The sequence below is a fragment of the Calypte anna genome, chromosome 18 (genome assembly GCF_003957555.1).
Source record: "Calypte anna isolate BGI_N300 chromosome 18, bCalAnn1_v1.p, whole genome shotgun sequence".
In the NCBI taxonomy this organism is placed as follows: domain Eukaryota; kingdom Metazoa; phylum Chordata; class Aves; order Apodiformes; family Trochilidae; genus Calypte; species Calypte anna.
In genome coordinates, this window is record NC_044263.1 from 475,462 (window position 1) to 499,856 (window position 24,395).

General features: G+C 58.2%; 1 protein-coding gene across 10 annotated transcripts in view; it reads right to left on the reverse strand.

The window, feature by feature from the left end:
• The window catches only part of RBFOX3 (RNA binding fox-1 homolog 3), a 103,175-nt gene that overhangs the window by 11,374 nt on the left and 67,406 nt on the right, over positions 1-24,395 (reverse strand). For 3 of the 10 annotated variants that reach the window (XM_030461722.1, XM_030461721.1, XM_030461730.1), the window contains exon 1: positions 6,733-7,071. The exons of 2 other annotated variants lie outside the window; for them this stretch is intronic. In XM_030461722.1, coding sequence (XP_030317582.1) covers positions 6,733-6,834 — 102 coding nt within the window. In that variant the 5' untranslated portion in view covers positions 6,835-7,071. Of the gene's footprint in view, positions 1-6,732; positions 7,072-7,410; positions 7,470-14,327; positions 14,646-16,684; positions 16,730-24,395 lie in introns of those variants that run through there. 5 more of the 10 variants (XM_030461724.1, XM_030461726.1, XM_030461723.1 and 2 more) reach the window with 5 other exon arrangements.

Sequence of the window (24,395 nt, forward strand, 5' to 3'; positions counted from 1 at the left end):
CTCGCGCCGCAGGAGCGACGGCGAGAGAGGAGGAGGAGCAGGGGGCAGGCAGGGCCACCTGATGCCATGGGAAAACCACTGTTTTTCCGGGCTGCCACACGTTGTCCTGGCGCCTCCTGTCCCCCCCTGCACCAGGACCCTGCAAGAGGGGAGCAGCCCTAGGGTAAAGGGCCCGCTGCCCCTCAGCCCCCGCGGGCACAGCCCGGCTGCCACGGACAGGGCTGGAGGAAGGAGGCGGTAGCCATGCGATATCCCGCAGGAGGGGACGCGGTCTGGAGGGCAGCAGGGTCCGGTCCCTGCCCCTGGCTCCGCCAGCCGGAAACTTCGGAGCTGAGGCTGCATGAAATATTCATGAAGTAAATGGTGCAATTTCATCTGCATTCAGCCAACTTCATGTATATTTCAGAGTATTATGAAATGATAATGTTGTGTAACCGAGGCGAGACAGGGGTGCTGGGGGTGCTCCCAGCCACCCCACAGCCCCCCCACATCCCATCCCTGGCGCTGACATCTCGCAGGTGCCGGTGCTGTTGCACCGGGGAGGGACCGGGCTGCGTCAGCGCCGGAGATGTGACAGGATCAGGCCCACAGCGAGGGGAGGATCTCCGCTCCGGGACGCGCGGTGCTCTCCTCCCTCCCGAGCAGGGCCCGGCGGTGCCGGGGCTCACCCGCAGCTGCTCCCAGACCCAGTCGTATGCTGCTGCAGGGCAGTAGCCAGGCCACCTTCTGTCATGGCTCTTACAGACACACCAGAGCAAGACAGACCTGGCATACATGGTGTTGGCCGGGATTCCCAGCACTGCTTGGTCCCCAGTGACCACCAAAGGGTCTGGGACAGGTGAGCACGTGAGACACAACCCTGGGGTCGGGGATGGCTGGGGAGGAACTAAGTCTTCAGCAGTATTCCCTGAACCACCTGCTGCTCCTGAGTCCCTGGCACCTGCCTAGAGGCTGTGCCTGCCTGGGGACCAGTGTTACCCCATCAGCTGCCCCCGTTGGCTCCCTGGCAGCCATGGCACTTGTGTGGCACTGCCAGAGCTACCAGGAGCTGGACTGAGGCAGCTCGAGGGACAGGGATCAACAGCCACGTCCACCAGCCTCATGCCTCACCTACCAGCACCAGCCCAGACCCTGGTCCCTGGGATCCCACCCACGTCCCCCTGTCCCATGTCACTGGGGTGCTGGCACAGCCACACGTGGTGCTGGTTGGCTCCTGCACATGCTCACGCTGGCTGGCGTGGGCGCTTGGGGACCCACGGACACGCGTGTGCACCCCAATGAGCTCCTGCACGCAGCCCTCTCTAATAGGCAGTCAGGAGCATAATTTTTCCTCTAATTACATATTCAGCACTTCTGAGAAAATGAGATTTTGGTAATTCAATTGGACTGAGAAGCAGGGCTATAATAAAATGAAATTTGTAACAATCGCGCAGTTAAATTAGTTAAATGGAGAGGAAGGAGCTGTGGAAAATTGACCCCTAGATCTCCTAAAGACTAATCAGACATTTGAACCAAGTTGTGCTAACAAACCCCTGGGGTGTTGCGGCAGCAGAGCGAGGGGGAAACCAGAGACACCAGGAGGGAAGAGCTGGAAAAGAGCTGGGACCACACGGTGCTTCAGAGGGGACCCCCCCAGCTCTGGTCCCAGGGTGGGACAGAGTGGGACTGGTGGGGATGGTGCTCTGGTACAGTGATGGTACCACGCCCTCTGTGACAGCAGCCAGAACCCATGACCAGGATGGCATTGGGCCTTTGGTTGCTGGGTCCTGGAGAAGGCCTATGCCCTGCAGGCCACTGCTCCCACCAGCTAACTGACACACACCAAATCCTTGCTAGGCACTGGGACACACGAGTGCACAGAGGATGGTGGGTGCTCCCTCTTTGCCAGCATGAGAACACCAGGACAGGGACAGGGATGCCACACCGCAGCACAAGGCATCAGGCAGGCACACTGGTCAGGAGAGGGCATCCTGCAAGCTGGTAGGGCTCTGCAGCAGGTACACAGTAATTAGCCCCAATATTTATCTTGTTATTCATCTTTTTTATTTTTTCTTGTAAAAGAAAAGAAGAAAAAAGGCGAGTTTCTCATTTGCAAGTTAATTAGTCTAATTAGCTCTAATTAAGAGCTCCCCACACAATGCAGTTCACAAATAAGCTGCCACTGTCGCCTGTTCCTGCTCTTCTCTCCCCATTTTTGATTTTATACAAGAGCTATTTGAAGGCTATGGCTGGTGCTGTGGCAGGGAGACACTGAACGGGTGGGCTGGGGGGACAGAGGAGGCCCCCAGGTTGGGGGCTGCTCCTCTGGCCCCTCAGTAGGGGTTGAGCTGGCCCCACACCAGCCCCCACACATCTGCCAGAGCAGGGATGCAGCCAGACCTGCCGTGTCCCCCTGCCATGGGGCCACCAGTGGTTGCCATCATCCTGCAGCCCGTCAGCCAGCATGGCCCTACTGGCTGGGGCAGGGGCTGTGCCTGGCAGCCACAGCCACAGCAGGGATATTGAATCCACAGCTTTCCACAGCCTGGAGCCCCCTCTGCTCTGTCCCAGCTCCTTCCTCAGACATCTGGTTCCCTCCCATGCCAAGGCACCTTTCATGGTGTTCCCCAGTGCTGGCACTTTCCCAGCCCTGCACCTGCTCGCTGACACCACCTGCACCAAAGGGGCTGACGCCTTTTCTGGAGGGGCTGTGATGCCCCACGGCACCACCGCTGCCTGACAGCTCTGCCACTGAACTCCAGTGTTTGACAGACACCAGCTCTGACGATGGGGCAGCACAGCTCACACTCAGGCACTCGAGTCCCATCCAGGGCCGGGGCAGGAGCTAGCAGTAGCTCTGGCCCCGTGGGGAGCCAAGTCACCACCATGACTCTGCAGATGCCCAGAGCAGTGAGGAGCCCAGGGTGTTTGGCTCCAGCATCCTCTGTAGCCTGGCTACAAATCCTGGAGCTGGAAAATCCAGTTTCAAATGCACTTTCCCATTTCACGCTGGGCCCTGGGCACGGCTGGCTGTGGGCAGGGGGCAGCCAGAGCTGGGGAAGATGCTGTGGGCAGCCTGTGCCCACTTTCCTAATTAGCTTTCCTTCTTTGTTAAACCGTACCCTTCCACTGGCTGCCTGTAATGCTTTAAAGAATGATAGATACCAAATCTAATTTAATCTACTCATTCACCCATCACTATAGTACTAAAATAGGAATATACCTATAAAAAGAACTTCGCCAGGCAGTGTAGGCCTAAATTACAGCTATTGTGGGAAAACCAGCTTTGCAAAGATAAAATTAATGTCAGTGTTTTCAATATATTAAGGAAAAAAAAAAAAAAAGGAAATGTGGGGGGGTTTTGGGCCCTGAAGCCTGTCCTCCATGGTGCAAGCGTGGTGGCTGCTGCAGTGTGGGCACTCGGCTGGAGCTGGAGCCGCGGTGCCGGGTCTTGCATCCACACAACGGGTGAGCTGGGGGAGAAGCTGGGTCTGAAATGAACCCGCTGCTGCAACACACTACAACATGGTTTGGAATAGACTTACTCCCTAAAAATATAATATGCTAAACTTGGCAGCACTCCTTTTGGAAAGGAATTTTCCAAGCAGCCTTTTGCAGAGGTTGTTTCCTGGTGGTCCGGTGACTGCCTGGAAGAGCCTCCTGTACCACGTGTGACAGTGGGCACCAGGATGTCCCACTGAGTGATGCTGAGGGGGAAGCTCTACAGCAGTCCCAGGGCACCTACACATCCCCTATGCCATGTCCATCCCCACAGGCACAGTGCTGCCTGTGTCGGGGTCTGCACCTGCTCCAGCACAGAGCTTGGGTCCATCCCAGCTCAGCACTGTGCCTTGTCCTGGAGACATTGGCTGCTCCTTTGTAATTAAGCAAAGACACTTCTTAAGCAGTGTAGGATTCCTCTGTTAACAAACCACAGCCACCAGAGTCCCCTCTGTGCCCAGGTCCTTGCTGAGCATGAGCTGAACCTTACCAGTAAGGCCCACTGAAGGACGCAGTGCTCCTGCCTGCCTCACCAGCTGCTCTGCCCACCCACCCACCCTCCTGGTGCTCAACCTGCAGCCCCTGCTGCTACCCTAGCACACAGCAGGGCTGGGGGGGTGATGGATGCACCATGTGGAGCACCATGAACCATGGCTCCTGCAGCCAAGACCTGGCTGAGCCCCTTGCAATGCCAGAGACCCTGGGCAGCTAGATTCTCCCTGGCACTGAGTTAATGGAAGTTTTGCAAACAACTTCATTTCTGTGGCCATTTCTTCCCATTCTGGTGCTGTGGAAAATCGTGGCTGGGAAGCCATGAGGCACCAGCAAATGTCTGGGGAGCAAATACAGCAAATGCCAACCAGGTCCCTGCAGGGAGAGCATTTGCCTTGGGGAGGGTAAGGCCAGGTACTGTGCACAGAGTCAATGGTCCCCCAGATCTTGGCCCCCAGCTCCAGCGGGACATGTGTCCTGGTGCTGGAGGAGCTGGTGGCCAGGACCAGCCTTGCAGCTGTAGGGCCCATCATGTGTCCACCCCAGGTCTATGCACAGACCTGCCTCCCTGTGCATGCACACCCTGTGGGCAGGGAGCCATAACCCAGGGGGTCTGAACTGAGGCCCCCATGGTGAGAGAAGCTGGCTAGCCCAAGGTGAGCTCCAGGATGAGTAGAGGCAACATCCCTTCCTGAGTTCTTCTCCAGCACCAGCATGCTGAGGGTGTGCATGTACAACATCCAGCAGAAATTCAGGGCTTGAGCACCACATAGCTGGCAGGCCCATCTCTCCTCTCGGCAAGATGAGGGGCCTGGTGCAGCACGTACCCTGGGACCCTTCCTCACGTGACAGCTTCCAGTGACACCTCTCAGCTGGACACCTTGTCACAACAGGCACTGGGAACACCCTGTCCCCAGGCGCTGGGTGCAGAACCTCAGCAAGGGACAAGACTTGGGAAGAGGACGGAGATGTTGGCCTCCATTGCGCTCATTAGCTGGGTGAATATCCAACTCCAAATCCCTTAATAAAACCTTTCTTCCTGGCTGGCGAGCCCAGACGTGCTGCCATGGAGCAGGAGGCTTCTGGGAGAGCAGGGAGGGAGAGACACTAAACACGATGGCCAAATTAAAACAAACAGGGTGAAGGGGAACCAAGAACTGTTGGGTGCAGGGAGATGGAGGGGAAAAGCTTCTCCTACCCATGGCCCACAAACTCCGCTAGTGCACAGCCCGGCCAGGTGCTGGCAGCAGGCAGCCCACTCCTGCCCATAGCGCTGCCTCCAGCCACAGCCCTGGGAACCAAAGCTTTGCCGGAGAGCTTTGCAGCACAAGTGGCACTGCTGAACCCTTTGCGGGGACAAGGGAACCCCAAGGGACGAGGGGATTCTGGCCGGAGAAGGCATCTCCCAGGCTGGCCCCCACACACAGCAGAGGCTCCGGGCCCTGCGCTGGTCCAGAGCATCCCTGTGGTTGCTCCAGAGGGACAGCAATTCTCCCGGGGACTGGTTAAGGGGCTTGGGGATGGTTTCTGCTCGGTGTCAGACATGCCAAGGGAAGCTGAGACCAAAATCCAGCCCATCCCGGCTCCCCCAAGCCTCTGCCTGCAGGAGGGTGCAATAAATCACGCACTCGTCTGGGCCAGCCTCTGCAGCAGCCCCCGCCTGAGCCCCGGCCCCATGCACACGCTGTGGCTGCACTTGTATAACCAGCGGCAGCCCCGGCAGTGCCAGCTCCCAACCCAACATGCCGGTCGGAGCAGCCCTGCTCCTGGCTGTCCCCACCGCCACTACGGCCACAATCCTGCTGGGACACGGGCTACAGACATCCCGAAGGACTGAGTCGCTCACAGCCCTTCCCCGCCGGGCCGTGGGGGTTTCCACCCGCGCCGCCCGTCCTCGGCTGCTGGGAGAGCCGTGCAGGCCACACCGAGCGCAGTGAGGATGCTATGAATTTTTAAACTCCTGAAAGCACAAATGGAGCAGTTCGCCTGGCTGGAAGATGGGATTTCCGACGCAGCAAGGAGGCTTTTGAAGAAAATGCTGCCTGTCTCTCCCGAGCTGTGCTTCCCCCAGAACGACAAGCCTGGAAACCCGGCGCTGGGTCCAGTGCAGGACCCGAGGGCACCAGCGGGTCAGCACGCCCTGGACAGAAGTTAAGGACCAGTGTGATGGCCCAGAGACCCTCTGGCCAGGCTGCCTGGTCCTGGGGCTCCCCCAGGCCCACCATTTCCTCCCCACTGCCAGTCCCTCTGCAGCACCTGCCTACAGACAGCGAGACAAACCCGGCACACTCGACCCCGCGGCCCGGCTGCAGACACGCATGATGTGACAGCACATGCACACACATACATGCACACGTGTGTGCATGCATCAGCTCATCACCTTTCCCTCTCTCCGCAGGCTGCTGGGGCCAGGCAGGAGCCTCATTCCTTTATCCCAGCATCCATGTCCGCCTCTGCCGAGTGGCAGCAGCGCCGAGGCAGGGAAGGAGCTGGAGCCCTTGCCTGCCGCACTGCCCGCGCCTCAGCCCCGCCGCGATCCCGGACGCCTCGCAGGGAAACCGGAGACACCCCAAAAACATCGCGGCCGAGGACACAATTCGCTGGTGCCAGAGAAGCCCGGCATCCGGGGAGGAAGTGGTTAAGCTCCGACCCTCCACCGGGAGCGAACCGGCCAGAAACACGTGTGAACCGGGAAGCAAAAAAAAAAAAAAAAAAAAAAAAAAAAAAAAAAAAAAAAATCCCCCGGAGAGGATGACTTACCTGTTGGAGGTAGAGGAAGGCTGGAGGACAGGGGAGAGAGTGAGGAAGCATGCCTGAGTTGGAGACAAGGAGGCAGCCCGAGTTAGCCATGGAGCACAGCATGTGTCGACAGGTAGCCGTGAAGCTGCTCGCGGGTCCGTCCTCTTCCGCACACCGCTATCCTTCTCTTCCCGGCCGGCCCCTCGGGCTCTCCCCTCCTCGCCGTCCCTCCCGACCCCTCGGCGCTATTAGGAGGGGTTCATCGGCGGGGGCCCAGCGCGCTGGAGCAGCGCTCGCCCCGTCACTTCGGTGCCATTAGGCACTAAGCGCCCGGTCTGCAAAGGGTGTGTGTGAGCCAGAGCGGGAGCGAGAGAAAGGAAGGGGAGGAGGAAGGGAGAGAGGGCGAGGGAGCGAAATAAAAGGGGTGGGAGTTGGAGGAGGAGGGGGAGTCCCCTGTGCATTCAGACATCAAACAGAGCTCTGTATAAAATGAAGAGAATCCGTAATGACATGAGAACAGCTGATCCCGCACTTAACCCCTCCGCCACCGCCGCTCGCAGATGGCTTCCCCCGCCCCGGCAGCCCCGCCGCAGCCCCCGGCAGGATGGAGGGGGCTGAGCGGGCAGGATGGAGGGGGCCCAGCAGGGCAGAACCATCACGCCTTCCCGGCATTGGCTCTCAAGGGAAGAAGGGTCTTACCGGGAGTTTCGGTGATACACCACGGGCACCCCGGGGCCGAGCAGCCCCCGCGATGGCAGCGCCTCGGCGGGCGGCACCGGGGGTCCCCTGGCACAGAGAGCCGGACACGTGTACACGCTCCACGCTCTCCTCGGGGACACGCAGGCAGGGACGGGCAGGGAGCCATGCAGCAGCCCCAGCTCCGCCTCCCCGGAGAGGCACATACCTGCTCACGCCTGCAGCCCCGCAGCACACATGGCCCCGGCAGCCCCGCACCCACGCTACAGGGAGAGGGGAAGGGAGCCCCCCCGCCTTCCTGGCCAGAGAAGCCACGGCCGCAGTCTGGCTGCTGCCTGCACTACCCCGGCCTCAAAGCGTGAAGGCGTGTGAGCTCCTGGGACCCTATAAGCCCCATACCTGCCTGCCTGTCCCCCTTGGTACCAGGGGGCGGGGAGAACCTGGCACCCCAAGGTGACATGGAGGGACCCTACCTGCAGGTACCGGCTTCCCTAAGCTCCCCAGAATGATGGGGACCCCCTATCCCGGGCACCTCCCGGCAGGAGCAGGCCAGATCTGGCAGAGCTCCAGAGGCTTTTTGGTATTTTGGAGTGACACATCAACCCCGCGCACACCCCTGCCATAGCTGCCATGGCAATAGGCTGTGTGACAGTGCCCGCCAGGGACTGCCAGTGTGGGCACACGTGTGCTCACTTGGGTTCCTGGTCCCACCTCACGGCAGCCCCAGCACCCTTGGGTGCCACAGAGCTTGGTGCTGGCATGGGGGTCTCTGCCCTGGCCAGCAATGGAGCAGCTGGGCTGGCGTTGTGCTTGGGTACATGGGAAACAAAACCTGGGCTCAGTTCAGTTTCCATCTTGGCCAAATATGATGCACAAAGGCAGGGCTGTGCCAGCAGCTGCTGATGCTCCGTCTCTGCCGGAGCCTCCAGCACACGAACAGCCCTACTCTGAGGCTGGGATTTTCCACAGTATCCCCAGACATAGCGACATGCTGCAGTGTCCTGGTACACTCGCAGCGGTTCCTGTTGCTGCTGCAGATACTTAACAGCAGCGGCGTGTGGCAGGGACGGCCCGGAGCCACCAGGCAAAACTGGTGGGAATAAACAGCTCTGGGAAAAGCCATCCTGGACAAGTTAGGGACTAAGGGGGTGCCAGCCCCCCAGCAGGGTCCTCCTGCTCTGGAGACCATGCTCCAAAGGGACCACAAGGTGTGAAATTGGGTAGGGGACAGTGGGCTGTGGGGGGACAGGGTCCTCACTGCCATTGCCTCACAGTACCCAGATCAGAAAGAGTCTGTCAGCAACATCTGCTACAAGAGCATCCTCTGTGTCCCACTGCAACCGCTCACTCTCCATCTCCTGAGGGTTCAGCAGGGACCCGGATGCAGTGTCCTATTCTGAGCACCTCAGTGCTCAGACCCTGCAATCCTCACTCACCTTCAGCCTCCTATGTCCAGGGGTTCCCCTGGCCCCAATGCCATGAGCTCCATATCTTTGGGGCAGGATATGGGGTAGCTTTGCAAGAGCTGAGGGACAAGCATGTCCCCCCCCAGCTGCTTGGGCAGCTCTAGGAGAGGAGAGGTCCCCACCAGGCACCCACATGCACCTGAGCACTGCACTGCACCCTGACCCGGGGGGGGGACAACACCCTGGGCATCTCCATGGTCCCTGGGCAGTCTGGCTCCACCACACCCCCTGCACTGCTCTCAGGTGAGCAGGGAAGGGCATGGCCCAATGCTCTGGGCTTGCTGTGCCCAACCAAGCAAACCACGTGAGGTAGGAGCTGGTTCCAGGATGAGGTAATGTGCCCGTCCTCCCCCAGCTGAAGCCTGGCTCCGGGCAGGGTGACTCAAAGGCGCTGCTGGCTGGTGGCAGCACCGCGAGCCCTGGCACTGCCCTGAGCCAGCAGCCCACATCGCGGGAAGGTCCAGGCTGGCTTCAGCCACAGGGACGGAGAGATGCTGCTCTCCTGCAGGACAGGAGTGACATGCACACAGAGTGACATGCTGGGCAGAGACCCCAGCCCCACCAGAGCAGACCCTTTGCACCACCATCAGCGGTAGAACCTGGATAAATACCTCGACACTAGGGAACTGGGCAAGACTCTGGGCACTGAGGAGCATTTGAGTCTCCTCTCTTTCCTCCAGCCATCACCACCAGCTGCCTGGCCGCAGCGGTGTCCCCACAGCAGCAGGGAGCCCCCATGGGATGCCAGCACAGCTGTGCCGTGCCAACCCACCAGCCAGCTCCAGGGTGGGGAACACATCCCTGGCCACCCACAGCTGATCTTCCTCACCCTGCTGCTCCCAGCTGTGACACCATGCTGCAGCCCTGGCTGATGGCACCAATGGTGGCACCAGGGCAGCCCCATGGCACCCAGACCAAAGAATCCCCAGCCAGGGCTGCCCAACCCTGTGGGGCCATAGCTACAGAGGAACCCCTCCAAAACTGAAGTCTCCTGGAATGAAAGTTTATTTATCTGTTTAATTAAGATGTGTTCACCAGGCGCACAGACCCTGTTCCATCTGTCTCACTTACAGCCGTGTCCCAGTAAAATTAAACCTAATAAATATCAGACGAGGGAAAGCAAAGGGCACATGTAAGATATATGATCAAAGGCAGAAGTTGCACAGGGCTGCAGTTCTGAGCACATCTTTCTCTCTGCCCTTCGGGGCTGGGTTGGCGATGCGCTCCCATGCACAGGATGAGGCTGGCTTTCCTTCAAATCAGCACTATTTTCATTTTTTATATATTTTAAATGAAATAAATAAAATTGGGAGCTCCTTGGTTTTGTTTTCTGGAAAAGGTAGAACAACATGGCACCAGGACAGGAGCACCCTTGGCTGCTGGTCCAGACCCCAGTGAAGCACTAGAGCCTGGGCTGGGATCACTGATGGCCGTGAACCCCCTGAAGAGCTGAGGGAGCCTTCGGGATGTTCCCAGGCTGGGATGTACCTGCCATGCATGGCCAGGAGCTGGCCCAGCAGCAGAGCCCTGCCAGGAGGTGCCCAAGGCAGCCGGTGCAGCACTGGAAACTCCAGCTCCCCGGGAGATGCCAGAGCTGCTGCCACATGCTCAGCTGCCCTCCCAGGCACGCTCACCTCCACCATTTGGGAACTGTATCCGAGAGAAATCAGTGCTCTGAGGTGTGCCCAGAGCCTGGCCAGGCTCTGGCCCAGAGCTACTGGATGCCACGTCCAGCTCCCACCCCTCGTGGGATGCAGTGGGAATCCCAGAGCCTGGCCTGGCAGTCCTCTCTGGGACCCCAACCCGCATCCTCTCCCAGAAGAGAGCAATGACACAACAGCTCACAGACCCACCAGGAATGCTCCAACAGGGCATGAAACAAAACCAGAGGTGGGCTGCAAGTGCCTGGTGTTTAGCTGTGGCATTCCCCAGCATGGGCCAGACCAAGGAGCAGCCATGGGGACTGGAGAAGCTGGGTGCTCCCACCTTCCATGGGGTTAGACTTGCAGCCTCACAGCAGCCAGGCATCCACCAAGTCCTCTCCTCCCATCTAGTCCAGAATGCCACAGTATTCATTAATTAAATGCTCATTAGTAGTTAGTCATAGACATAAAGCAATTAGATGAAGGCACTGCCAGAGCTGAGCTGCGTGAAGCAAGGGGTAGGTCCCAGCTGCCCCACTGGCTTGGTGGCAGTGACCCAGAGCAGACCAGCACAGCAAGAAGGGACCAACAGAGGTGACAGACAAGAGCACCACACACTAGTGACTCTCCAGAGAGGTCCCTCATCCATGGGGCCTACTGGTACAGAGCACCCAGCACCAGCACAAACCAAAGTTGGGGAGGATGCCCCAGCTCCCTGAGCCTGCTATGCACACAGTTAAACTTCCTCCTCTTCCAATGGCTCTTGAGGGATCACTGGAGCCTCCCCCAGCTCTGAACTCCCAAAGATGCCAGAGATTGTACCCAAACCCCCTGCACTCTCCCAGGACCCTCACTGCTGCTGCAGCAGCCCCAGATCCTGCCTCTGCCCCTGCTGCCATCTCCCTGCCTGCCACAGCACCCATGAGGTCACAGGTCCCAAAGCAGGGGCACCAGTGTCACCAGCAACCACGGTATGACCTCACCTGGTGAGGTGACAAACATGCAGCAAGTATCTGGGACAGCAGCTGTGGCAGGCAGGAGGGGAGCAGAACTGCAGTGAAAGCACATGAAAGTTTAATAGGATCTCAGGAAAAGCAGCACCTCATGGAAACTTCCCTTGCCCACTGTAGGGGGTTGGGACTGGCACCTGGAGATGCTCTGACATCCAGCTGGAGCTGCTGATGCATGGAGCAGGAGAGTGGCTGGGGAAGTCCTTCTGCCCCTCGTGCCATCCCTCCCCTGCTCATCAGCAAGCACGGGAAGAGCTGGGACCCTCGGTGCTCTCCACAAAACAGAGCCTGAGTTGAGGCCATCCCGTGAGATGTTTGCCCATCATCCAGCACCAGCAAATGGTGCATGGTCATGGCCAAGAACTGGGATCACTGCAGTACACTCAGCAGCTCCCACAGGGACACGGGTGGGCAGGGCAAGGCAGGCAGGAGTTTGTCACCACCACAGCAAGAGAGCCTGGATTCTGCCCTTCAGTCAGCACAGCCCATCCTGCAGCCCTCTCACTTGACAAAATATTTACATGAAATGGCAATTAGGCTCCCTAGATTTAATGAGAATTAACGTGCAGGCAGCAGAACCGTGGCAGAACAGATGCTGCCGAGCACCTCGAGCTGGTGGGCTGGGTGGGCAGGGCCATGGCAGGTAAAATGGCTGCACCAGAGCTGCCAGAGCTACTGCCAGCACAGGGTCCAGCATAGGATGGAGGGTGACAGGGAAGGGATGAAGGGTGACAGGGAAGGGATGAAGGGTGACAGGGAAGAGATGGAGGGTGAGGAGAGAAATTAGATACTGCAGACCTGGGGAGATGAAATGCTACTTTTCCACAGCCCCCTCATTCTCTGGGAGGTCACACTTGCTGTCTGATGAAGGGTCCCTAAGAACATCCCCCCCCTGAGCTGGCACAGCTGCACGCTGGGCTGGCAGGATGCAGTGGAGCATCAACTCCCAGTGTGAGGGGTGGGATAAGAAGGTTGAGGCCCCCTGTGGGGAGGGCAGGTAGCACATCCCCAAGCAAAGGAAAGTGTGGGGGGTGCACAGCACTGCCCAGGGCTGGGACACCACCAGGAGAGGCAACACGGGTCAGTTGGGCAGAGGGGGAGTGCAGGAGATAGTCTGGAAGCCCCTGTTCAATTCTCATTATAAAGCTTTTTAAATGCACAGATAGGATATTAGCGTTTAAACAGGCTCTAGGACTCCAGGGCAAACTTTAAAAATCATAATATTTATAGAACCCTCCTTCCACTCGCCCCACATGCTCTCTATTTCGCCTGCAATTACTGCTAATTTGAAGACATTTAGCTTTGGCATCTCAGCCTGTTGCGGTGCTGATGACGGAGCTGTCTGCCACCGCATCGCTCCCCAGCACGGCCACACTCCTACCACGCAGGGAAACCAAAGCCCTCTGCTCCCTCTTGCCATGGCGACGCAGTGATACCCGCGATGCCAAGAAACGGTGCTGAGTGGCTGCACAGAGAGCAAAACCCTCACCCGACCTCTGTCCCGGCAGCACTGGGGATGCTGTGCTGGCCGGCCACATGCAACGAGAGGGACAGGAAGGGGAGACCCTCAAGTGTAGATGCACTGCCCGGGGCAAAAAACGTGTGGCAGGGAGTTTGGAGGTCCCCCGGGGACCGGCACCCCGGCACAGCCGCCTTGCACCGGCGGGAGCTCCGCGAAGCCACACGGCGCCGATGGAGCCGCAGGCGGAAACTGCAGAGCTATTTGCTTTCAGAGTCGTGGCAGCTCGTTAAGTCCCTGGGCAGAATTAAGGCCCTGGCAGGAGAAGGCCCTGAGAGCCCCGGCGGGGAGCGGCGGCTGCAGAGAGATCCCTCATGACAAAGCACCTTTCTCCTGAAAGCTGCTTCCCGAGAAACAATGAATTGGCATCACTCACCCCTGCCCCGGGGGCTCCGCTCCCCACAGCCCCCTTTCACCCCACTCTGCCCGCCCTGCTCCTTTCTCTGAAATCCACGGCCTCAATCGCAGTTCCCTGGACCACGGGATCCCCGCTGCCCATAGCCAGCTCCGGGTAGCAGGAGGGAGGGGGTGAAGGTGCTGGTGACACTGGTTAAGCCACAGTTTGTGGACTGGGATGGTGCGGGGAGTCCCCCCAGGATGGTGCACAGCCTGATGCTTAGCCCAGCTCCTGCCCCCCCGGGGAGGACGTTTAGCCTCCGGAAGGCTGCTGCCCCCCATCCCCTTCCCCTCTGCTCACTGTCCTCCGCCTCCAGCATCCCCCTGTCCATCCCCTGCAAAGAACCTGGACAGTCCCATCACCTCCCCCTCCTCCCCATCGCCGCTCAAAGCCCGTGGGATGGCTGAGGGGGGGTTTCACTGGTCTGCTGGCAGCAGCCCCCCTGGATGGCTCCACGGCGCCACTCCACGGGGAGCCCGATCCCCCTCGGAGCTTGGTCCCTGAATGACACCGCAGACCACTGTGTCTCCCAGTACAGTCCCCAGGGCAGTTCCAGAGCCCCCAAACTCACCAAGCCCAGAGGGGCTGAGGGGATATGTGTTTCTGGGCAACCTCTGGCTGTCCTGGGTGGATGGGCGAGGGGGCTGCAGCCTGCAGCCAGCACCAGGGGGTTGAGGGGAGTCAGGAGGGCCGCTCACGGGGTGCCCTAAGGAGGGAGCCCTGTCTGCACCCACTGCTGCCTGCTCCTCCCCGGTGCCAGGCCTGCCTGCAAGCCCTAGGGCAGGACCTCTCCCTGCCCGGCAGCACAACAACCACAGCACAAAACAAGCCTGACCCTGAGCAAAACCCCGGCAGAGAGGGAGGGGATCTGCCCATCCTCGGTACCTACCCAAAAATACATCATCATGTCGGCAGTGGGGTGCTAAGGAGCTCCGCGGGCTGGGCTGCTCCCCGATGGTGGGTGCTGCTGCTCCTCTTGGGTGGGCTCTCTCCCCTCGGGTGCTCGCTGCCCGGCTCCAGTGCTGACCGCCAGCGCGGCCGGTGCCCTGAGCGCTCACCTCCCTCCCCGGACCGGCGCGGTCGATCACCGCATGCTTCAGAGCCGGCTGCTGGTGTCGGACACGCTGCTGCTGGGGTGACTGGAGAGCAGGGGCTGCAGCTTGGATGTGGGGGCAGCCCTGGACACGTGGGGGGTCCAAGGGGCTTATGCACCCCAGGATAAAAAAGATTGGAAAGGGAGGGATAAAAATGAAATCCTCTCTGTCGGCAAAGGGAAGGGTGAGTCTGTGAGGGGGAGCCGGACCCACTCCCCAGCTGGATCGCCTGCCCGGGGGTCCAGCAGTTGGGGGGTCTGGCAGAGCAGCGGGTGCTGGCTGGCGGCGTGGGCTCCCGTGCTGACACTCGGAGTAGCCAATGTCCTGCCTCAGCATTTTTCAAGCTACCCTGTCAATAAGTGAACCGGCTGCTCGGGCTGTTAACCTGCAAGGTGCCAGCAGCTCTCGGCCCCTCCCGCTCGGGCAGACAGTCCCTGCACAAGCCTGCTGCCCGGCAGTGTGGGACATCGCCACTCCATGAGAAGGACACCCAAACGTCCCCACTGATGCCAGGCTGCCCCTCAACCCCCGGGAGAGAGGCTGGATGGAGACCCCACCCCTCAGGGGAGATCCATGGGACTGGCTGAGAGCCCATAGGCAAGCGAGGGGACAGCTGGCCACAGGGCAACAAGCCAGGCTCCTGCACCTCCGGTGGAAGGGGGTCCTGGGGTGGGCTGGACCTTCCCGTGGGCAGCAAGCCCCCAGCCGGCTCCAGCACAGGAAGCAGCTTGGCAGCAGGGCAGTGGTGCTCAGCAGACACTAAATCTCCCTCCTCCCAGGGCCCCACTCGGCAGGGGACAGCGAGGGGACCGTGAGCGCTGAACCAGAGGCGGGAGCAAGGGAATAAATAAGAATAAGGGAAGGTGCAGGAGCAAGAGGGGTGGCAGATCAGTCTCTGAGGCCCAGCTGGCTCTGACATCTTCAGCCCCATAATCATATTCAAAGCAGAGCCAGGCTGAGGCCATTTCTCCTCCAGCAGAGCAATAAAAGAAAGCAACACTCTCAATAATTCAGCACCAGGAGAGGGTGATAAAGCAGAGGAGCCACAACTGCAGGCAGCCGGGGAGGGGGGCTTCCCACTCCCTCTTATATCTTGGCGATCAAAACTGTCTCCTCTCTCTTTGTGCCCTGCAAACACAGCCCAGACATGGTCTGGGTCCTGCTGAACCCTGTGCTGCTGGCTGGGACCTTCTCTTGGCCTGCACTGGCTGCACAGAGAACCCCCAAGACAGAGGGGCCAAGCACAGCAGTATAACCCCCCCATCACTACACAAGTTAAAATCGGGCATGGGGGGGTGGGGTGGTACAGCATCATTCTGGAGCCAGGGCTGGGTTGGAAACACCTCCCCACCTTGGCTCCATGGCCCAGCTCTTCCCAGCACCATGTTGCCTCCTCCTGCTTCAGCATCCCCAGTCCCGAGTTCACACCAGCCCCTTGCCTTGAGGAGCCTTTGCAACCAGCATCTGTCACCCCACAGCTACATCCCAACTCTCCCATGCAAACCCAGCCATCCCTGCCTGCCCAGTAGGCACCAGGCTGGCAGGGGACACCCAGCACAGCCACCCAGCCATCACTTGCCCAAGCTGAGCCTCAGCCTGGGGAACACCATGAGCTGGAGTCACACCAGATCTGCAAGATCCTGGGGGCAAACATCCCCTGTGGTGGGCAAGGGCCCATTCAGGGCCAGGACCTGGGGCTGGTGTCACCCTGGTAAAGGCAGAGTCCCCTCAACAGGCTTCCCCAGAGATTCCTCCCAGGAGGCACACAGACAGACAGACAGACAGACAGCCATGGCAGCACACATGGACAGCTCGCAGACACGGCAGCCCTCATCCATCCTTGCCTGAGACACCCCACTCATGTCACGCCTGCGTGGGGGCTCAGCATCCTGTGGGTGCCAGGGGCTGCTGGCGGAGCAGGGGGGGAACCTTCCTCCCATCCCCCCTCCCATAGTTTTGCCCTTGCTGGACCTCAGTCATGTCCCACCTGGCCCCATTGCCCACCCCTACATGTGCAGGTTTTCCCATGCAGGTCCATCATGCTCAGAGGAACCCTGGGCCCCGAGAGCAGTGGTTCAGACTCTGCAGGGACCCAGGAGCCACTGCCCGAGACCCAGCACAGCCCCTCACCAACAGACCCCTCTGTACCTTGTGTTCAGCCCAGCTCCTCCCGCAGTGCTCACACCAGGCTCTCTAAGGAAGGATAAGAAAGAGGAGGAAGAATTAAAATCAATGAATAAAATCATCACTAACCTGCTCACAGTCAATGTGGTTTGCTCATGAACTGGCAAAATGTTTGAGTTTGAGTATCAATGTGGGCATCCTCTTCCCAGGCATACTGGGAAACCTGCCAGCACAGGACCCTCTGCTCTGCCAGCTCACCTCCAACCTGACCCAGCTCCTGCAGACAACAGGCCCCTTCCTCGGATGCTCCAGGGCTCTGCAAGTGCAGCCCTGGCCCCATACACAGCCTGCAGCTCAGTAGGGTTGGATGGAATAATGGAATCAGTGAATAATTTTGGCTGGAAAAGACCTTTAAGATCATCGAGTCCAACTGTTAACCCAGCACTGCCAAGGCCACCACTAACTCATGTCCCTCAGCACCACATCGACACAGCTTTGAGATCCCTCCAGGGAGAGGGACTCCACCCCTGCCCCAGGCAGCCTGACAACCCTTTTGGCAGCACATGCCCGGGGATGCTCCCATGTCCCTGCCCCCCAGCAGTGCCCATCTCTGTGGTGCCCTGCAGCACACGGCTCTGCTGCTGCCATCCCAGCTCCAGGCACTTCTTGGAGAAAAGAACTGAATTTCAAAGAAAACTTCCTGAAAGATGCACTTCAACTAATTGGCTTTTGCAACAGTGCCAACCCAAATGTTCATAAATCATGTCAGACCCTCAAAAATAATGAGAACAGCTTATAGATCATGAGAGTTTTTAGAGAAGAATAAGCGAGGGCTGTTGCTTTTTGGTAACTGCTTCTTTGGGGACCTGGAGGTGTTGACTCCTCCAGCAGGCAGAACAGCTCAACTTGCAAAGGAGCCGTGATGCTGCCCCAGCCTGCAGCACCCTAAGACAAGGCATCCCTGGGTGTATGGACCCTGTGCCTGGGGTCAGGGACAGACCCCAGCCACATGCCAGTGGCTCAGGGGGAGTAGGGTGGGTTCCCAGGCTCTTCTGTTAGCAAACACGGCTCCCAGCCACACAGCAGGATAATCAATTATTGTAATTCCTGCCTCGATGAATCAGATTCACGGAGGAGCACAGCTCATTAGGCTGGTGCTGACTTCCATTAGTGCTCTTATGATAAAAACCCTCCAGAAAGCTCTTGCCAGGACAGACACAAATTCTCCAGGCTTAGGGGTCTCCCCTTCCCAGGCCCCAATCCAGGACAGACTCATCTGTGGGATGTGGATGCCCTAAAAAAGTCGATTGGAAACTGCCCAGTCCCCAGCAGCATGGGGACATCCCCACTGGGCCACCAGCCTGGAAGAGTCTCCTGCTCCCAAGGTGTTCCTCGGCTTCATCAAGCAAGCACCCACCAGGATGCCCAGCTGGGAACAGCAGGAGACAGCAAAGCAGGAGCAGAGCATGTGCTACAGGTTGGGGTGTGCTGGGAGCCCTGGCAGCCCATTTGACCACGAATAACTGAATAATCTGGGAGGCACCATAGTGGGTAAAACCACCTTTCCCAAACACATTTTCCAAGGAAGGTGCCTTCAGCACTCCTTGCAGCAGCGTGGGGCTCCTCAGCAGCTGAGGATGCACCGTGCTCGCTGAGCCTGGCACCAGCCCAGACAAAAATCTCTCTGGTGGTCCCAGGCACTGCAGAGACTGGGGTGCTCAGCCAAAACTTCCCTGTCCTGCCACATGCCCCAAAGCAGAAGAAGAAAATCCCCAGCAAAGCATTGATGAGAGCAGGGTGGTAGGAGCAGCCCAGGGCTCTGGGTCACTGTTATGGGGTGGGTCATGCCCCCAACCCCACTTCTCTGGGGATGCTCCAGGCTGATGGGCTCCAGATGGAGCCCCAAGCAGCCTCACAGAGACTCAAACACAGACTGGGCAATCCCAACACAGGCCAGATCTCAAGCAAAACCCAACACAGCTAAAACCTCCTGGCTCTGACACAGGATGTCTGCAAGGGCCCCCTGGAAGTGCCACCTGTGTTACTCAGCCTGGCACCCCCATGGACCCCACACCCCAAGGACCCTCAACCTTGCTCTGCAGCCACGGGGCAGACCCTGCAGGGGCCCTGGGCTGGCTGCCCTGCTTCCCCTTGCTAGGAAACTTCACAGTAGTTTTTCAAAGTACGTTTTGTCGTCCCCCCCCCCCGCTTCCCTCTACCAAAAAGTCCTAAATTGATTTTGCTTTTAATTAAATTCATTAGCAAAGATTATCTGGCTGAGGAAAAATAATATCCTGCCCCTCCCCCAGCAGCCCTCTCTATTTATATCCCCTATATACATAAGCAGCAGCGAATATTTCTTTATGGGCCATTAAAGGTTTAATGTTTAATTTATAACCACGTTCTCTGGCGGGCGGGATGGCCAGGCACAATGTCAACACTTTTAATTAAATGAGAAGGATTTTTAATTTTTATTTTAACTAAGATGAAACACCCCTTTCCCAGCAGCTCCTGGGGGTGCAGGCAGGGTTGGGGCACAGGGCTGGCCCCTACAGCACAGCTCTCAGAGGGGTCTCACCACCTTCTTGCACTGCCTGAGCTGTGCCATGGTCCAGCCAGGAGATGTGTGGGCATTGCTCTGAGAGGCTGCAGCTCATGGTGGGACCATCACCAGCACAGCTTTAGGGCTGAGCAACCATTCAAGAGAGTTCTTGAGCCAGCAGTTCCAGTCCAGAAACTGTGGTCATTCTTGGGGACAGTGACAACACACCACACAGTGCTGACTACTGGCTCCAGCCACAGGACTCCAGGGGCATGGTGAGCGATGCTGAGCCACCCACAGCTCCTCCTGCCCAGGAAGAACTGACTCCAACTGCCCTGCTGGCATCACCAGCCCTGACTCCACTCACCAGAACACCAGACCTATGTAACAGCTGTGATACCAGCTGAAATTCTGGCTGCAACTTCTGCTCATTTCTCAGTGCATTCCAGACTCATCCCACTGGCATCCCTCTGACAGCCCCTTGTCCCACCCCACATCAGACATGGGGGCATGGAGCAAAGGGGAAGTGTGTCCAGGGCTGTGCCTCCCCGAGGGCTCTCGGTGCTCTCCTGGCAGTGGCAGCCTCAGCTCTTGGCATGGGGGAGCTCAGCCCTTCCTGCTCAGAGCCCAGAGTGGGGCGGCCCTGAGGAGGAAGGTTCCCATTAATGGAGTGTTCTGTCTTATGGGAGAGATTAAATCTCTGTACGGAGAAGCGCGAAAGAGCTGAGTCAGCAGCTGGCTGAGGGGTGGCGGGTTCAGCCATCAGCATTTGGCTCCAGGACAATACTTGAGCTCTTCACCCTCCTGCAGGCAGTGGCCAGCCCTGAGCACCCAGCGCACACCCACTCCCTGCCCTGGGATGGCTGGAGGAGCTGCAGGCAGGGACGGCACCGAGCCGACTGCCCCGTGACACCCTGACCTGCCTCCCTCCCTTCTCATCCTTGGCACCACAGGGATGGCTTGGCAGGAGGTGTCCCAGTGTGCCCACAGGGGTGTGCTAGGGGTCCAGATCTCATCCTGGGCACAGCTCTGGGCTGGCAGTGCAGGTCCCTGCACTGTGCTGGGTGCCCCTGGCAGAGCTGTGCCACGCTGGGGCTCCCATGGACATGGTCGGTGGCCAGCACGGGTCTGCTCAGGCACCTGTGACCAGCGAGGGCTGGCCACCACCGAGAGCCAGGGAACAGAGTGGTGATGGCACTGTGCCTCTCACTAAAAGCATGAGTGTCACTAAATCAATAATTCATTTACTTTAATGAGATAAGTACTTTGAAAACTAATTGCAAACCTGCTCCATTTACTCCAGCCTGTTATAGCCTTTAATGTAAATGGCAGAAACAGCACTGGATGAAGGGGAAGGGCTTTGGGTGGGAGATCGGGTGTCATCCTTCCCCCTTCTTCTAAGAAAGAGAAATATCTGCCATAAACAAGGATGCTGGAAACTGAAGGAACTGCCGAATCACCACATGGAAGCACTGACAGCAGAGTGCAGAAAGCACCTACCCCACTGGGGCCACCACTGTCCCACCAAGAAACCACTCCCAAAGCATGAGACAATTGCAGGGCAGAAAATACACCTGGTACACCAGAGCTGCTGTGACCAGCCCCCAGCAGGACCCACCACTGCTCTTCTGGTGCTGCCCATCCAGGTCCTGGGGTGGCACCTGGGACAGGGTGGCAGAGAGCGTGGGGCACCACAGAGCCCCTGCCAGGCCACACGTTGGCCACTGCACACACCGCAGGTGGCCTCGCAATGGTCCACGGCTCATTATGGAAACCAGTGCCGAATTGCTGGCACAGCATCCTCCAGAGTCAGCCAGCAGCTGCCAGCTCCTCCTGCCCATCCCTCCAGCACAGGCAGAGCCTGGCCGTGCAGGCAGGGGCACAACCGGGGAGCAGGGGGGGCAGGGGTGTCCTGCCAGCCCCCGGGCACTGTTCCTGGAAAGGAGGAAGCAGCACGGGGCAGTGCTGCAGGCGCATTCCTGAGCGGCAGCCGGGGCGGGATCTGGACGCCAAGGGCTCTCTTCTTGCTTGCTGGAGCAAATGGCAGGTCATAAAAAGGAACCGTGACAGAAGAGAAAATGTTCCAGAGTCCACAAGGACCAGTCCAGGGTAAATCCATCTGCTCAGCAATTTAGCTAGAAAATCCTTTCCAGCAGTCCGTGCTGTAGGTCCTTCACCCCCAGCTCTGGGCAGAGCCCTCCCTGCTCTGGCACCCACCAGTGGCTCACGTGGTGACCCCACGGCCACCTCGCATGGGGGACACTGAGGTAGGGGGGTCACACTGTCCCTTGCAGTGCACCCTGACCAAGCCCACGCTCCAGGGACCCTCTTGCTGCACTGATGCAACTGGTGGTGAGGGGTAACCCCAACTTTGCACCCATGGGTAGGAGGGACTTGGACAGCATCCATGCTAAGTAGCAAGCAGGGATCCAGGGCAGGCGGGAATGGACAAAGGGACCAACAGTGTCATCAGCTGTAAGGACTCTTCCTTAAGCTTCCAGCTTGCTCAGGAGGAAGCCACACCATCCCTACCCATGTCCTGGATCCACTGCACCATTTGCAGGATGCAGGAGGGCTTCTAGTAAGCCCAAATCCCACCTGGACCTCTGCAACCAGCGCTGCAGCACCTAGCCCTTGCTCCCCTAGGAGCCCACCAAGCAGCCAGCCCCCAGAGCCAAGGAGGGTTGGGATAATCCCTCCTGGCAGAGAACTCGGCACAGCTCAGTCTTTCACTGCTGCAGCAGCAGACCCAGAGATCTCCCTGCAGGCATCCCTAAGAATCCCACCCCAGCCACTCCTGTTTCACAGAAAATCAATGGCAAGCATCTCAATTAATCACACCGGGGGCAAATTGATTAGGAGCCTAAATAAGGTCAACGTGGTTGTCTGCTTATAGGGTAGGACCCCTTAATCATCATTTTATCTGCAATAGGCTGCAGAACCTGAAATCACACTGTCTTTGGGAGCACAGAGGGATTTTGCACTTATCTCCTGCAGTTTTAAGGACAGCAGAATAAGAGCCACGGCTCTGCCAGAAAGGAGCTAAATTTGGGCATGCAGCAGCCACCCGGCCACAGGGAGATGCAAGACCTGTGCAGAAGACCTGGTGGCCCACCAAGCCCAGCTGTCTCCTCTGATTCAGGGGAAGACAAAAGCAATTAAGCACTGCTGCTCTAGGAGCAGTACATTCCCTCATGACCCCAAAACCAACAGCTCATGCTGGAGATTTGATTACCCCTGTCATTATCTTAGATTGCATACCTGAAAATACTGTTAGTGGTCACAACAGCACTGAACCTTTGCAGAAACCCAGCCACAGGTCTCCTCTCAGGTGCCCTCAGCAGCTGGAAATTCCCCAGGCTGCTCCTCTGCCCCTGGCAGTGCTGTGCTCCAGGCTCTGCTGCTCAGGGGTCTTACAGCCTGACCCTGTCCTCCCTGCTGCAGTGTGAACAGGGGTTTTTATGTGGTTCCCCTGAAAGGGCCCTGCTCTCCAAGCAGCACCATGGCCTGGGGTGCTGCTGGGGTGCCAGGGCTGACGACAGACAGCAGAAGACAAATGGCTCGTGCTCACCACTGGTAGGAGCCCCACAGGAAGCTGCATTTCCAGGGGATCACTGGGAGCTCCATGGGGATGCTCCACACAAAGCCACCTGTGAGCCATGTATTGGGCTGGCAAGGGGAAAAGAACCATTTCCCTGGTCCCCATGAGCCACTGGATGCTGCCCATGGCCCCTCCAGCCCTGGCACACCCCTCACCTTGCCCACATGGCACCACCCCACCAACACACCCCTCCCTTTTGTTGTAAATACAGTTATAAATATTATAATTTGGTTTAATATTTAATATAGTCAGGTTAAATAAGCATTCCCAGCCCCATAAATAACCATTAACAGAGGGTTCTAATTGTGCTGTTGGGATCCTGCTTCATGACTTATTTAGAGGGCAGACACAATTCCCATCCTCAGCTCCCCCATACACCATAAATTAACCTGTGGCTCAACCTCTTTAGTGAGAACCTGATGGGACAAGACAAGAGGAGAAAGCTCTGTTCTGGGGGTGACCACGGCTGAGATCACTTGATAGGGAGGGATATGGTGGCCAGAGGGATGCTGTTGGGGACAGGGGGACCAGAGCCACTGGAGGAGTCATCAGGAACGTGGAGCATCCTGCAGCAGCACCTGCCAGCGGGGTGAGACCGTGGAAGAAGAGCCAAGCACATCAGGGTGTCCTCAGCTGCAGGGAGCCTGGAGCAGAGGTGGGTGACCCATGAGCAAGGGACCTGTGCTCAGCCAGCACTGCTCCCTGGATGCACCAGTGGAGGCACAACACACAGCAAGGGCGAGCAGAGGACGGGGGAGGCTTCTGTCCTAAATACAAACCTACCGTAAAATTGATTGGAAACAATAGCAAAAAAAGAACAAAAAAACCCAAAGCACCAAACCCCAGCGCGCGGGGAATTGGCCGGGGGCGAGCGTTTTGAAAGCACAGGAGAACAGAGACACGGAGGACAACTAAAGTGCAGGAAAACCTCCGTGTAAGAGTGTTTTCCCCTTAAGGGATGCGTTGATGCATTGCTTAAAAAAAAAAAAAAAAAAGGTTTGTTGTTTTTTGCACTCTGTAGCTTCATTTCATCTTGAAATGAAAAACTACAAAATAAGTGGAAAGAGCCCTCTCAGCCAAGCCTGGCCTGGCAGCCTCTGGGCTGATGTGGTGGGGATGCAAGTGCCCTCTGCTCCATGCCAGAAGGAAGGAGGAAGGAGGGTGCTGGGAAGGAGGGTGTCAGGGGAGCAGCTCTGTGTGTCCAGCTCTGAATGGACACCCTGCCGTGACCTGGGAATAGCAGGGAGACCAGCCCATGGTAAAGCCAAATGTTTACTTGCTCCCCAGAGGCCTCAGGCTGCTCCTGCTCACCTGCCTGGGGCTGCCTACTGATGTGGTCAGGATGGCCACATTCAGGGGGTTGTACCCAAAGGGCATCCTGTGCCCTCCAGCTGCACCAGGGTGGAAACACCAGGGACAGTCCTGGCACCCCCTCAAATGCCTCTGGGATGGATGCTGAGCAGGTCAGCATTGATTCCTCCAGCTGGGATCGGGTTGCCATGGAAGGAGTGGGCTGGGTCCAGGACAGAGCTGGGAGGATGCCCAGGGTTTCTATTTCATTCCCACATCAGTTTCTGCTGCTCAAGTTGGTG